At 37.0% G+C, this 14,498-nt stretch overlaps 1 protein-coding gene across 5 annotated transcripts in view; it reads left to right on the top strand.

Annotated features, from left to right (window-relative positions):
- Positions 1 to 6,755, top strand: part of ARAP2 (ArfGAP with RhoGAP domain, ankyrin repeat and PH domain 2) — a 183,932-nt gene extending 177,177 nt beyond the window's left edge. For 4 of the 5 annotated variants that reach the window (XM_032400158.1, XM_032400159.1, XM_032400161.1 and 1 more), the window contains 2 exons: positions 3,579 to 3,953; positions 5,231 to 6,755. In XM_032400158.1, the coding sequence (XP_032256049.1) occupies positions 3,579 to 3,953; positions 5,231 to 5,287 (432 nt within the window). In that variant the 3' untranslated portion in view covers positions 5,288 to 6,755. Of the gene's footprint in view, positions 1 to 3,578 lie in introns of all 5 variants that reach the window. The other variant, XM_032400160.1, reaches the window with a different exon arrangement.
- Positions 6,756 to 14,498: the final 7,743 nt, after the last annotated feature.

Below are 14,498 nucleotides of genomic sequence, written 5' to 3'. Positions count from 1 at the left end.
TTACAGTTGCACCAAAAATAATACCTAGGAATAATCACCTAACCAAAAAGATGAAAGACCTGTACTCAAACAATAACACACTGATGAAAGAAATTGAAGATGACACAAATGGAAAGATTCTCTATGCTCATGGATTGGAAGACCCAGTATTATTAAAATGTCCACACTACCCAAAGTGCAGTCCCTATCAGGATACCAATAACATTTTTCACAGAACTAGAATAATTCTAAAATTTGTATGGAACCACAAAAAAACCCTGAACAGCCAAAGCAATCTTGAGAAGGGTATCACAATCCTAGATTTCAAGACACACTACAAATGTATAATATCAGAACAGTTTGGTACTGGCACAAAAGTAGGCATAGATCAATGGTACAGAATAGAAAACCCAGAAATGGATCCACAGCTACATGGTAAACTAATCTTTGACAAAGCAGAAAAGACTATCCAATGGCAAAAAGTCTCTTCAATAAATGGTGTTGGGAAAACTGGACAGCTACATGTAAAAGAATGAAATGGGACCACTTTCTTACACCATACACAAAAATAAATTCAAAATGAATTATAGACTTTAAATGTGAGACCTGAGCCATAAAGCTCCTAGAATAAAATATAGGCAATGTTGGCCTCAGCAACATATTTATGGTACATCTCTTCGAGCAAGGGAAACAAAAGCAAAAATGAACTATTAGGACTATACCAAAATAAAAAGCTTTTGTACGGCAAAGGAAACCAAGAAAAGGCAACCTGCCGAATGGGAGAACATATTTGTAAATGATATCCCCAATAAGGGGTTAATATCCAAAATATATAAAGAACTTTTACAACTCAACACCACAGTAACAAATAATCCGATTAAAATGGGCAGAGGACCTGAATAGACATTTTTCCAAAGACATACAGATGGCTAACAGACACATGAGAAGATGCTCAACATCACTCATCATCAGGGACATGCCAATCAACACCATGATGGAAAAAAAAAATCCTCAATGAGATAGCACTTTACACCAGTCAGAATAGCTGGTATCCAACAGACAGGAAATAGCAAGTGTCAGTGAGGCTGTGGAGAAAAAAATCCCTCATTCACATTCCCCTGTTGGTGGGAATGTAAATTTGTGCGGCCACTATGGAAAACAGTATGAAGGTTCCTCAAAACATTAAAAACAGAAATACCATACAATCGAGTAATTCCACTACTGTGTATTTACCCAAAGAAAATGAACACATTAATTCAAAAAGACATATGCACCCCTATGTTTATTGCAGCATTATATGGAAGCAGCCCGAGTGTCCATCAATAGCCAAATGGATGAAGAGGTGTATATGTATTGAATGAAGTATTATTCAGCCATAAGAAAAAGAATGAAATCTTGCCATTTGCAACAACATGGATGGGCCTAAAAGATACTGTGCTAAATGAAATAAGTCAGAGAAGGACAAATACAATGTGATTTTACTTACATGTAGAATCTAAAAAACAAAACACAGAAACAGATCCATAAATACAGAGAACAAACGGATGGTTGCCAGAAGGGAGGAGGGTTGGGAATGGGCAAAGTGGGTGAAAGGGAGTGGGAAGTGTACAGGTTTCTAGTTATGGAATTAATAGGTCATGGGAATAAAAGGCACAGCATGGGGAATATAATCAGATGATATAATAGCACTTTAGGATGATGGTAGGTACACTTGTGTTTAGCATAACATAACACAGACTTGTCAAATCACTATGTTGTACGCATGAAACTAATGTAATACTGTGTGTCAACTATACTTCAATTAAAAAAAAAAAAAGTTTATATTGCTCAGTTTTCCTCAGGTAAGAGATGCCAAGTGAAACTTAACATGTTTAATATTTATAAACTTTATAAAATTTATCTTATAAATTTTATAAAATTTATAAAAAAATTTATAAATCACAGCCCTATGCTGGTTAGCCATCATTCTTTGCAGGGGAGGGGTTATTTTGTTGTAGTAAATATATGTAAAAATATAAAAACTGTTCATTTTAACCATATTTAAGTGTGATTATTGGCCTCGAAGTATATACATTCATGTTATGCAAGCATCACCAGTTTCTCAATATTTTAACATATTCAAATGAGACTTTGGAATTAAGTTAGATACTAAACATTTCATCAGTTTTTAGAGTAGAAGAAATGTATTTACCTGAGATATATAATCATAATTTTATCAGAAAATTCCAAGTTACAAAATGTATAAAATACATTTGTGAAAATATTTGTATTGAGCCTGAATTTGTATGTTTCAATTCCAAATCTGGATTTGATGGAATTTAGGAAAATAGAACATGTTATACATTTGAAAAATTTTAAACCGACCTTTAATTCACTATTTAATAAGTTAATGATCACTTTCTAAGTGCAGGCACTGTACTAGGTTCACACTTCAGGGAACATATCAAACAAAAACCCTGCTTGCACTGAGTCTTTCTAGCAGGGCATTCAGATAATCATATTAGATGACTGCCATGGAGAAAGGTGGGATGTTGTCTTTTAAACATTATTATATTGAAGATCTTTACTGTTTATGCTACTCACAATTTCATACTTAATGTTATATTACCATTTTCATTACATTTTCTTTCAATATTCATAACTTAAGTGCTCCCTCAGATTTTTGCTTTCTAGGCTTTGCAGTTTTTACTGGGGGAAATTTTGAAGACGTTTCTTCAATTGTTGCTTCTTGTGAAAAGAAAAATAACTTTTCTCTTTCCACTTCACCTACATCCTGATCCAATTTATTGGGTATCCTTTCTGTGTGGCTCCATACTGCTCTATGCTTTTGATTCTCTGTTTGTTCTTGTATCTTACACTTGATTAAATTTTCATACCCTTTGATAATATGATGGAAGTTCTATATGCCAGAAATTGCCCAGTCACAAGATGTTCTGAACACTAGTTAGGAAAGCGCACCTTTACAGCTCACTGAATTAATGTATACTCTAATCCTCAGATACAAAAGTGGGTTTAATACATAACTATATATTTTTCAGTGTTTCCAGGAATGTATCTGTGGGATTCTAATAGGCATTGTGTGGGAGGAAGAAAAAAACAGAAGTTAAACCGATCTTTTTGCCATAAAACTTCTCAACATTTTTAATATACTACTATGTACTGTTAAGTCTCAAAGAAGGGGCTGTAGTACAAGTATAGAGCATGTCCCCAAATCACGTGGCCACGGACAGGACACCATAGGAATTACAGATACATGAACGTATGATGCATTCAAGCAGAAATGAATTGGAAGAGGCATGTTGGAAATGAGTCAATCTGAATAACCTGAGAGACTTCTTTGAAGCTGTATGTTAAACGCATGTTAAAATGAATTTCCATGACCTACCTTTCAGTTGATTTTGTAGCTCTAAGATGCCTGTATTGATCTCTTGGTTAGTAAATTCAGACATGCCAGTTCTGTCGAAGTAAAGTTAGAACCTCAGTCATGGAAATAAGCATGAACATAAGGAGCATCAACATTTAACACGGCATGTGTCTTTTAAACTTACCTTGTACCAAATCTTGCTTTCCTGTGAGATGATGTTGTATTTTCTTTTCAGAGTGCCAGAGCAGAACTGGAAAGGTTGCGGCTCAGTGAAAAGCGGGATCAAGAGTTGGGGGATAGCAGCTTAAAGGAGAGAGCCTCCATGGTGGCCCACTGCCTGGAACACAAGGATGAGAAACTTCGAACTCGAACCAGAAAACATCGGAGTTTCAACTGTCTGGAGGACACAGAGGCTGACGTCCTTCATGGGCAACAAAAAAGCCATAAAGGCCTCAAGACACTGAGGAAGACTGAGGACAGGAATGGCAAAGCTGCTTTGGACTCTGATAGTAAGTTACCGTCAAGGGTAATTGAAGAGCTTAGTGTGGTGCTGCAGCGGACGAGAACCCTTCCAAAAGACTTAGAGGACGAGCAGATCTTGCAGAAAGAGGTAAAATAGTTCTGCACATTATCTTTTTTAAATATTGTGTACTCTGTGTGCGAACCAGAAACCAAACAGCAAAATTCATGATTTGTGAGATTTGTCTAGCTCTACATAAGCATTTAAATAGCATTTAAAAATATATATGTACATATAAGTAGAAGATGACGCTTTTTTAGGTCTGAACAAAGCTTGTACAGTTCAACTGGAGAAGCATTGGGTTACTTTGAGTCAGCCAAGCTTTTTACAGTAGTTGTCTGTTGAATGGTGTAATTTATGAGCAGAAACCTCAAACTGTACTGTATTGTATAAAATGCTTTGTTTAAATGAAGCCTATGAAACTGTGTGTAACACATTTTGCACTTTGAGAAACCTTGTATATTAGGTTACCGTATATGTTTTTAGGTTTACATAGGGTCCACCTTACGGAAAAGAAAGGGAAGTTGAAAAGGGGAAGGATTTATTTTAGTGGCTGCCTATCAAACATTGGAGTTTTAAAAAGAGGCAAGGAGTGAACAGAAAACGAAGGAGGTCAATTAAGTTCTGATCCATAGTGAACCAGAGTGAATCTTATCAATGAGAAACTGCTTGTTAAGAAAAAAGTCTAGTGACTGTTTCCCAAAATGATGGACGTTCAGCCAACAACCACGAATAACGGCAGTGGCCACGCTCACTTTCGGTGTTAGTGAACCAGCCACAGAATACACTCACTACACTTCAGTTCTGCAGAGGGGTCTGCTGACAAGAAGCGTACCCTGCATATGCACAGGACCTGGCATGGACGCCATTTGCACTGTTGCTGTCTACATTTTAATTCCTTACTATGGTTTTCGTACAAATTCACTATCACAGGGTTTTGTTATTGTTGTTTGATTTTTTCATTGTTGTTTTACTTGGTATTTCATTTCTTATTTTAAGTAAGGTGATAATAGGCTTCTCTGCAATGTCAGAATTAACTGGAGGTTTACAACATAGGGCCATTTGATAGCTTGTCCCACTTTTGGTGGCTACCAGTTCACATTTGATCAAATCTCTTTAAGGGGGGGAAAAAAAGTCTCCTCCCTGAGCCTAATAAATAATAACAAAACCCTCTGTTTTTGCTTCCACATCAAGGTCAGCTACTGAGTTGGTGATTTTCCTCCAACAGTCAAGACTACCTAATTATAGTTCACATTAGGAACAGTGCTTTTCATCGATTTCTTAAGAATTTTATTAGGTCTGATGAGTTTTGATTAAAATTATATCGCTAAGCTTTATTTCAACCACTGTTTCCCCCTGTTTTTCAGGTGACTTCTTCAGAATCTGTTATACAAAGGCCCATACTTTGGTCAGTCCAATCTTAGTATAGTAATATACTCTTAAATGCTCTGAATTTCTTCATTGTAAAATACTAATCACTTATATTTGGTGGTGATACAATATTTTACCATGGGTGTGTGATATTTATGCTTTAAAAAAAAATTCCAGTCGATTTGGATTTAAAGAAACTGCAGGTCAGTTTATGAAACAGGTATTAGCACTGCTGGGGAGCCTTCATTTAAAGCAAGAAATGGTATTTAGGAAAAAAAAAATCTAAAATAAAACTATTATTCCTAATGATAATATTTATGAGATAAGCAGGCATATGACAGTGTTTGACACTGGGAAAGTATCTGGAGTTTTTTACCTGCCTTATCCGAATATTTTTTAAACTGGAGCTTAAAATCTAATAGCCCTGTTTCCCTTCCTTTCCTGTATAATTGTCTCCATTTTTCAAGAGTAAGATAAGGGCTAATGATGACATCTCATATTTTGAATAAAAATTAAAAGTGTTTTACAAGTCCATTTGAATGTGATTGTTATTTTCAGAAGTTAAAGGTTATTTTGAAATAAATCCAATCTTCTTTCCTCTTTAAATATTTGAATATATACTTCAAACAAGCTATGTCATTTTTTCCCAAACATGTCAGTGTGAATATTGTTCTACTTTAAATGATGAATATACACAGATAGGGCACATATTGATGGTACTCTTTCATTTTTATAGCCCTAAAGTTAATTACTAGACATGGCTTTTAAATATTTGACTTCTAAACAAATTATTACCTGATGATTTATGAAAGTGGCACTGAAAATTCAAAACTAAGCAAAAGTAATTGAAGCAAAATGACTTGTGTACATAACTGTAATAGCTGCCAATTTGCATTGTTCAGATGACAATTTATAATTCTAAAATACACATAAACTGCTTATTGCAAAAGGAAATATTTTTGAAAATGCATCAAATTTATTTGAAGAGACTAGCATTCACATATTTTCATGTTTTCTCAAACTTTTGAAAATCACTATGGGGAAAAGATTAAAACTTTTACCGTCTTATCAAAATTTGCACCAAGACTTTCATAATTATCATTTGCTCAACAAAAGATAGAATTACATTTATAATGTGAGCAATTTTTTGTCATGTGTACAATCATGTTTATCTCTAATCATCTGGAAATGCAAAGCACAGAAATGAATATTAGATAACTAAAATTAATCTGTTTTATAGCTGTTATTTTGAACAATTTTTTATTGCAAATGTTCTAAGTTATATTGTACATTCCTATCTTCTCTGCCATGGCTACCATATGTTGAATGTAAACTTAATAATTTGGATAGCTCTATAGACTTAAGACCTTTTATGAATTATGGGATTCATGTTCAGAATCTAAGTGTCTTCATCTGAGAAGTGGGAATAATACCTATCTTGTAGGCATTTTGTGATAACTAATTTTATATATATATTTATGTATGTGTTTGTGTATATATACAAATACACACATCTCATAGAGTTTTAATAAATGTTACTTATTAATGTATTAGTTTTTCTAGCTCTCCTTTGATTCAAGTCTTGAGACTTCTTACTCATTTTCAAATTGTCTCTATCAGTTCTTTTTTTTCCCCATTGTTTTAAAAATATGCACTAATACAACACATTACCACAGGTTGTGGGCTGAATTGTGTTTTCCCACACCCCATATGTTGAAGACCTAATCCCCAGTACCCCAAAATGTGGAATATTTGATGATGGGGGCCTTTAAAGAAGTGAATTAAGTTAAAAGGAAGTTATTAGGGGTGCCTGGGTGGCTCAGTTGTTAAGCGTCTGCCTTCGGCTCAGGTCATGGCCCCAGGGTCCTGGGATCGAGTCCCGCATCTGGCTCCCTGCTTGGCGGGAAGCCTGCTTCTCCCTCTCCCACTCCCTCTGCTTGTGTTCCCTCTCTCGCTGTGTCTCTCTCTGTCAAATAAATAAATAATCTTTCATTAAAAAAGGAAGTTATTAGTGTAGGACCCAATCAAATCTGACTGGTGTCCTTAAAAAAAAAAAAAAAAAAAAATTTGGACACATGACAGAAACACCAGGAATGTATGTGCACAGAGAAAAAGCCATGTGAGGACACAGCAAGAAAGTGACCATCTGCAAGCCAAGGAAAGAGGCCTCAGACAAAATCATCTAATATCTTGATCTTAGACTTCTAGCCTCCAACCCTGTAAGGAAAGCCCTATTGTTTAAGCTACCCAGTCTGTGGTATTTTGTTAATGAAAGCCCTAGCACACTTTTATGTTAATATAGATATCAAACAGAATACTCCCTGGTACTTACTTATATGTATTGGTTCTTACACTCTTGTTATCCCACCTATCAGAATGTAACATTCCATCAATGCAATGAATACAGTGTAATATTACAGCTATCATAATGATTAACGGAGAATAAGAGAACATGTTAAGATGTAACTGCTTAGAAGTGTCAGCTAGCCAGATAACTTGAATGCTGAAATAATATAAACCATTGAAAATTTGCCCAGCAAAATTATAGTTTGGGTCTGCTTGTAAAGATTCAAGTTCCGTGACCTCAAGAACACTATTCCAGCAGAGTGAAGATGCTGACTCCTCACACACCTGATAGAGAATACTGTGAATCCTTCCAACGAACAACCCAGAGAGATCTTGAGTTCAGTAACTGAGTATTCACTAGACTAGAGACATACAGTCCTTTCAATTAACCCAGATGAGCCAAACCATAAACCTACTGCCTAAGATTGGATCAACACTAACCATCAAATAAAAGTGACATTTGTATCTCATTGGAGGGGATCTCTTCTTCCCCTCCAGTAAATTGTCTCACTTGCCACCTTTTTTATCCCCTCCCATTTTCTCTCTGAAACCTCTTCATTCAGCCTTGTTTCCTGCTATTTACCGTAACTGCTCCTGGCAAGGTCAGAACAACCTCATTGCTAATTCAAATGGTCACTTCTCAGTGGTTGTACCTGATCACCTATCACCGTCTGTAGCATTTCACACAGTTGATCACCCCACCTTTGTGGAATACAACCTAGCATTGGTCTCCAGGATATTTCTATCATGTGGTTTTCTCCTTCACTAATCCATCTTGGATACCTTACTGGATACTCCTCTCTAAATGAATTCCTCTAGCTCAGTTATATAATCTCATAGCTTCAAATATAGTACATATTCTGACTAAATAGTTTCATTCTAGATTACCCATTGAGCTCCAGACTGTAATTTACATTTCCACTTGAATTGCCCCACTGTCATTTCAAATATACCATATCTAAAGCTTTTTACATGTTCCTCATCCTTTCCATTCCACCCTCTTCTGCCCTTTCTAGGACTTAGGTACAGAAAGGTCAAGCAGATTATTCAGGTAATGATCAACAGAGTTGGCATGTGAATGTCAGCAATCTAGCTCAGAAGTCCACACTTCTAAACTCCACATTAGCTTGCTCAGACCACTGTCCTCTCTTGCCTGAATGATTACGAAAGATGTACTATGTGGAACAAATCACAAATTAATCTTTTTAAATATAAGTAAAGGCCAAATTAATCTTTTTAAATATAAAATAGTCTCTCCTAACAACCCTTGAATAGCTTTCTATTTCTGTTAAAAGGAAAGTATCTATAAATACAAGCCCAGGAATAATTGGTTTCAATGTACCAACTGCTACTTCTGTCACCAATCTTCACCACCCTCACTTTGATACCAGCATACTTGTTCCTCAGAATCACCAGGCATGAAAATGCTTTAGTTGTGCATGAACTGTTCCCTGTAAGTAACATGCTGTCCAGACATACACATATCTCACTGTGACCTTCATGTAGGTCACTGTCAAATAGTTCCTTAACAGACAGACCTTCTCTGAACATCCCATATAAAATAGCATCATCACTTTCTATCCCCTTTATCTTCTTGCATCATAGAACTTACCACCACCTAACAATTTACATATTTATTAGTATATATTTTCATGGTCTAATTATTTCCAATAGAATCTGTCAATGTAGGATCTTAGATTACCACTGTATTCCCAGCACCTAGGACAGTGCCTGTACCATAGCCTATAGTCACTACGGAAATATGTATTAAATAAATGAAGTCATGGTATAAGGAAATAGTTTGAAGAAGAAAAATGGTCCCACCAAGACCTAGGAACAGTGGATTAAAAAAAAAAAAAAATCTGTAAAGGCTATTGCTGAAGTGAATAGGAATGAAAGTGGCAGCATTCTGAGGAAGTAGAAACATTCAAGATATTGTGTAGCTGCTCTTTTTCTGGGGGTATTTACAGAATCTATACACAGGGAAATAAGTTGAAAAATCTGGTCTTTGATCAAGTTGAGAGATGTTTTTTGCAGAGAGATAAATCAGTTTTTGGACCCTTGTGTAGCTAAGGAGGCAAAATTGGAGACTCAAGGGACAAAAATCCCAGGAAAAAGGGAAGAATGAAAACTGGCTATAGCTGGCTTTCCTTTTACGACGATTTGCTGAATAATGATGCCACATAGGGCAGCAGGCTAATAAATTCAGTGGAAAAGGCTTTAATAGCAGAGTTGAGTTTTTTAACAGGCTTACAGTACTAAGAAGGCAAAGATTCAAGTTTATTGACTATCATGGAGACGTTCCCCTGTGAACATACAAGCTCCAGTTGGAAACCTTAGAGATCCATATGGTCAGAGCATACATGAATTGGAATCTTAACAGAACATGGTCAAAACTGCCTCACAACCTCAATTCATCTCAGTCCCTGACTGGGTCAAGATCATCAGCTTTTTCTGCTAAAACAGGAAAAGAGGAAAAATAATATTATGTAGAGTTCACTGTCTGGCATGAAAAAAAAAAAAAAAGGCATCCCCCTTCTGGTGCCAAAACCAGATAAAGACACTACAAAAAAAGAGAACTACAGGCCAATATTCCTGATGAACATAGATGTAAAAAGCTTTAGCAAAACATTACCAAACTGAACCCAAAAATACATTAAAAAATCATTCACCATGATCAAGTGGGATTTATTTTCAGGATACAAGGGTGGTTCTATATTCACAAATCAATCAACATGATACATTGACAAAAGATAAAAACCATATGATCATTTCAATAGATGTAAAAAAAAAAAAAAAAAAGCATTTGACAAAGTACAACATCCATTCATGATAAAAACTCTCAACAAAGTAGCTTTAGAGGGAATATTCCTCAACATAATAAAGGCCATATATGAAAGACCTACAGCAAACATCACTCTCAATGGTGGAAAACTGAGTGCTTTTCCCCTAAGATCAGGAATAAGACAAGTATGTCCACTCATACCACTTTTATTCAACATAGTACTGGAAGTCCTAGCCATAGCAATCAGAAAAGAAAAAGGAATAAAAGGCATCCAAATTGGTAAGGAAGAAGTTATACTATCACTATTTGCAGGGGACATAATACTATATATAAAAATGCTAAAGACTCTGCCAAAAAAACTATTACAACCGATAAATGAATTCAGTAAGGTTGCAGGATACAAAAATCAATGTACAGAAATCCATTGCATTTCTATACACTTTAATAATGAAGCAACAGAAAGAAATTAAATAATCCCATTTACAGTTATACCAAAAATAATAAAATACCTAGCAATAAACTTAACCAAAGGCCTGTACTCTGAAAACCAACTTAACAAAAGACCTGTACTCTGAAAACTAACTTAACCAAAGACCTGTACTCTGAAAACTAAAATATTTTTTAAAAGATTTGAGAGAGCGAGTGAGCATGAGTGGGGGTGGGGGGAGGGAGAAGCAGACTCGCTGAGCAGGGAGGAGCCTGATATGGGGCCCGATCCCAGGACCCCGGGGTCATGACCTGAGCTGAAGGCAGATGCTTAACCAACTGAGCCATCCAGGCACCCCTGAAAACTATAAAATATTGATGAAAGACAACACAAACAAATGGAAAGATATCCCATGCTCATAGATTGGAAGAATAAATCTTGTTAAAATGTCTATACTACCCGAAGTAATCTACACATTTAATGTTATCCCTGTCAAAATACCAACAGCATTTTTCACAGAACTAGAAAAGACAATCCTAAAATTTGCATGGAACCACAAAAGATTCTGAACAGCCAAAACAATCTTGAAAAAGAAAAAAAAACAAAAAAAACCTAGAGGTTTCACAATTCCAGAGTTCAAGTTATACTATAAAGCTGTAGTAATCAAAACAATATGGTACTGACACAAAAACATAAATCAATAGAATAGGATAGAAAGCCCAGAAACAAACCCACAATTATATGGTCAATTATTCTTCAACAAAAGAGGCAAGAATATGCAATGAGGAAAAGACAGTCTTTTCAATAAATGGTATTGGGAAAAATGGACATCTATATGCAAAAGAATGAAACTGGACAATTTTCTTACACCATACACAATAATAAACTCAGAATGGATTAAATACCTAAAAGTAAGACCTGAAGCCATAAGAATCTTAGAAGAGAGCATAGGCAGTAATTTCGCTGACATTGGCCATAACATTTTTCTAGATATGTCTCCTCCAGCAAGGGAAACAAAAGCAAAAATAAACTATTGGGACTACATTGAAATAAAAAGTTTCTGCACAGCAAAGGAAACAATCAACAAAACTAAAAGACAACCCACGGAATGGGAGAAGATATTTGCAAACAATATATCCAATAAAGGGCTAGTATTCAAAATATATAAAGAACTTACGCAACTCACCACACAAAAAACACAAATAATCCCATTGAAAAATGGGCAGAAGACATGAACAGACATTTCTCCAAAGAAGACATACAGATGTCCAACAGATACACGAAAACATGCTCAACATCACTCATCATCAGGGAAATGCAAATCAAAATCACAAGGAGATATCACCTCAAATCTGTCAGAATGGCTAAAATCAAAAACACAAGAAGCAAGTGCTGGCAAGGATGTGGAGAAAAAGAAATTCTTGTGCACAGTTGGTAGGAATGCAAACTGGTGCATCCACTCTGGAAAACAATATGGAGGTTCCTCAAAATATTAAAAATAGAACTACCTTACAATCCACAATTCATACTACTAGGTATTTACCCCCAAAATGCAAACACTAAGTCAAAAGAATAGATGCACCCCTATATTTATTGCAGCATTATTTACAATAGCCGAATTAGACAGGCAGCTCATGTGTCCATCGATAGATGAATGGATAAAGAAGATGTGGTATATATACAATTGAATAGGATTCTCCATAGAAAAAAATAAAATCTTGCCATTTGCCATGACATGGATGGAGCTAGAGAGTAAAATGCTAAGCAAAGTAAATCAGAGAAAGACAAATGTCATGATTTCACTCATGTGGAATTTTTTTTTTTTTTTTTAACATATAATGTATTATTTGTTTCCGAGGTACAGGTCTGTGATTCAACAGTCTTACACAATTCACAGCGCTCACCATAGCACATACCCTCCCCAATGTCTATCACCCAGCCACCCCATCCCTCCCACCCCCACCACTCCAGCATGTGGAATTTAAAACACAAAACAAATGAGCAATTGGGGGTGCAGGGGAGAGACAAACCAAGAAACAGACTCTTAACTATGGAGAACAAATTGATGGCTACCAGAGGGGAGGTGGGTGGGGGGATGGGTGAAATAGGTGATGGGGGTTAAAGAGTACACTTATCATGAGGAGCACTAAGTAATGTATAGAATTGTTGAGTCACTATATTGTACACCAGAAACCAATACAACATTGTATGTTAACTATACTGGAATTAAAATTTAAAAGCTTAATAAAATTAAAAGCAAAAGATAATGATACAGAATAACTGCATAAGAATTTCAGATACAGTTCATATTCAGATACAGTTTACGTTAAAATTACATTTGAAACAACCTTTAATTTCAAGGCAATAAATGGATGGAATATTTTTTTTTAAACATTTAAAATTTTGGGAAGATGGCAAAGTAGGAAGATCCTGAGCTCATCTCATCCTGTGGGCACACCAAAATAGCAGCTACATCTATGTGACTAACTGCAAATAATCTGAAGTCCAGCAGAACAGACCTTCCATAGCTAATCATAGAGAGAAGGCCACATGGACAAGGTTAGGAAGGGTGGAGATGGGAATGAGAAACAAACCCCTAGCATGACTGGCCACAAACAGAAGGGACATCACAAGCATGGGGAAATGAGAGGATCAGACCCTGCACCGGGTCTCCCCAGTATTAGGGAACCTTGCTGCAAAGATGAGTCCCCATAATGTCTGGTTTTGAAAACCAGCACAGCTTAATCCTAGGAGCTTTAAAAATCAGCAGGGCTTAACTTTGGGAGAGCAAGAGGGCAATAAGAAACTGAGTTCCTGCCCTTAAAAAGTAAGCATACTAAAGAACTTGGCTCAAGACACTGCAAAGAAGCAGCAGTTTGAAAAGTCCTGGGGTATATGTGAAGGCAATATATTGACTAATCTTAGAACATGTGCTGGAGGGACAGGGATCTGCAGGAGATTTCTCCAGGAACAAAAGCAATGACAGGTGATATTTTTTCTTCCCCTCCCCCAGCCTGGATAGCTAGAATGCTTGTGAGAGCCAGCAATAACACTCTTTATCTATACCTTGCTAGCAGCACAGGTGCCCTGCCCCCATGTTCCCCTGCCAACCCACTCCATCTAACCCACCTGCCCTGACAGGCATCCCTCCAAAACAACTCCGGCAGAGCCATACCCGGCAAGCAGTCCCAGCAGGACCAGCACCACTCCAAAAATATTCCTGCCCTGGGGATGGGGGATTGATTAGCACATATACCAGCAAATCCATGGTTCCTGCAGCTTAGCTTCTTAGCTGGCTGTGCAAGGAGCAAGCCCTGCTATTCAGTGCGCCTGCAGCTGTGGCAGAGAGGCTACCTGCAGACAACCAGGCTCACTGCTGCCCAGTCCACCAAAAACCACCCCCAGTGCACACAGGCCTCTCAATACTGCAGATGGAAAACACTGCCCAGTGCATCCACAGCAGACAAATCTGTCATTGCTGCTGGCTGGGAAATCATGGCGCAGCCACAACAGGAGGGTACATGCAGCCCACACAGGGGCGGCCCCCACACACGAAGGGCAGCCCCCCCCCACACAGGGGCAGCCCTGGAGTACCTGGTCGTGGTGACTGGGGGCATTGTTCGGCAGGGCCCCCGGGACCTCTTCACAAGGCCACTACTTTCAAGACCAGAAGACATAGCTGACCTACCTAATTAACAGAAACAAA

Source organism: Phoca vitulina, unplaced genomic scaffold (assembly GCF_004348235.1).
Source record: "Phoca vitulina isolate PV1807 unplaced genomic scaffold, GSC_HSeal_1.0 scaffold3, whole genome shotgun sequence".
NCBI lineage: Eukaryota > Metazoa > Chordata > Mammalia > Carnivora > Phocidae > Phoca > Phoca vitulina.
This window is presented reverse-complemented; position numbering and strand designations above follow the sequence as displayed.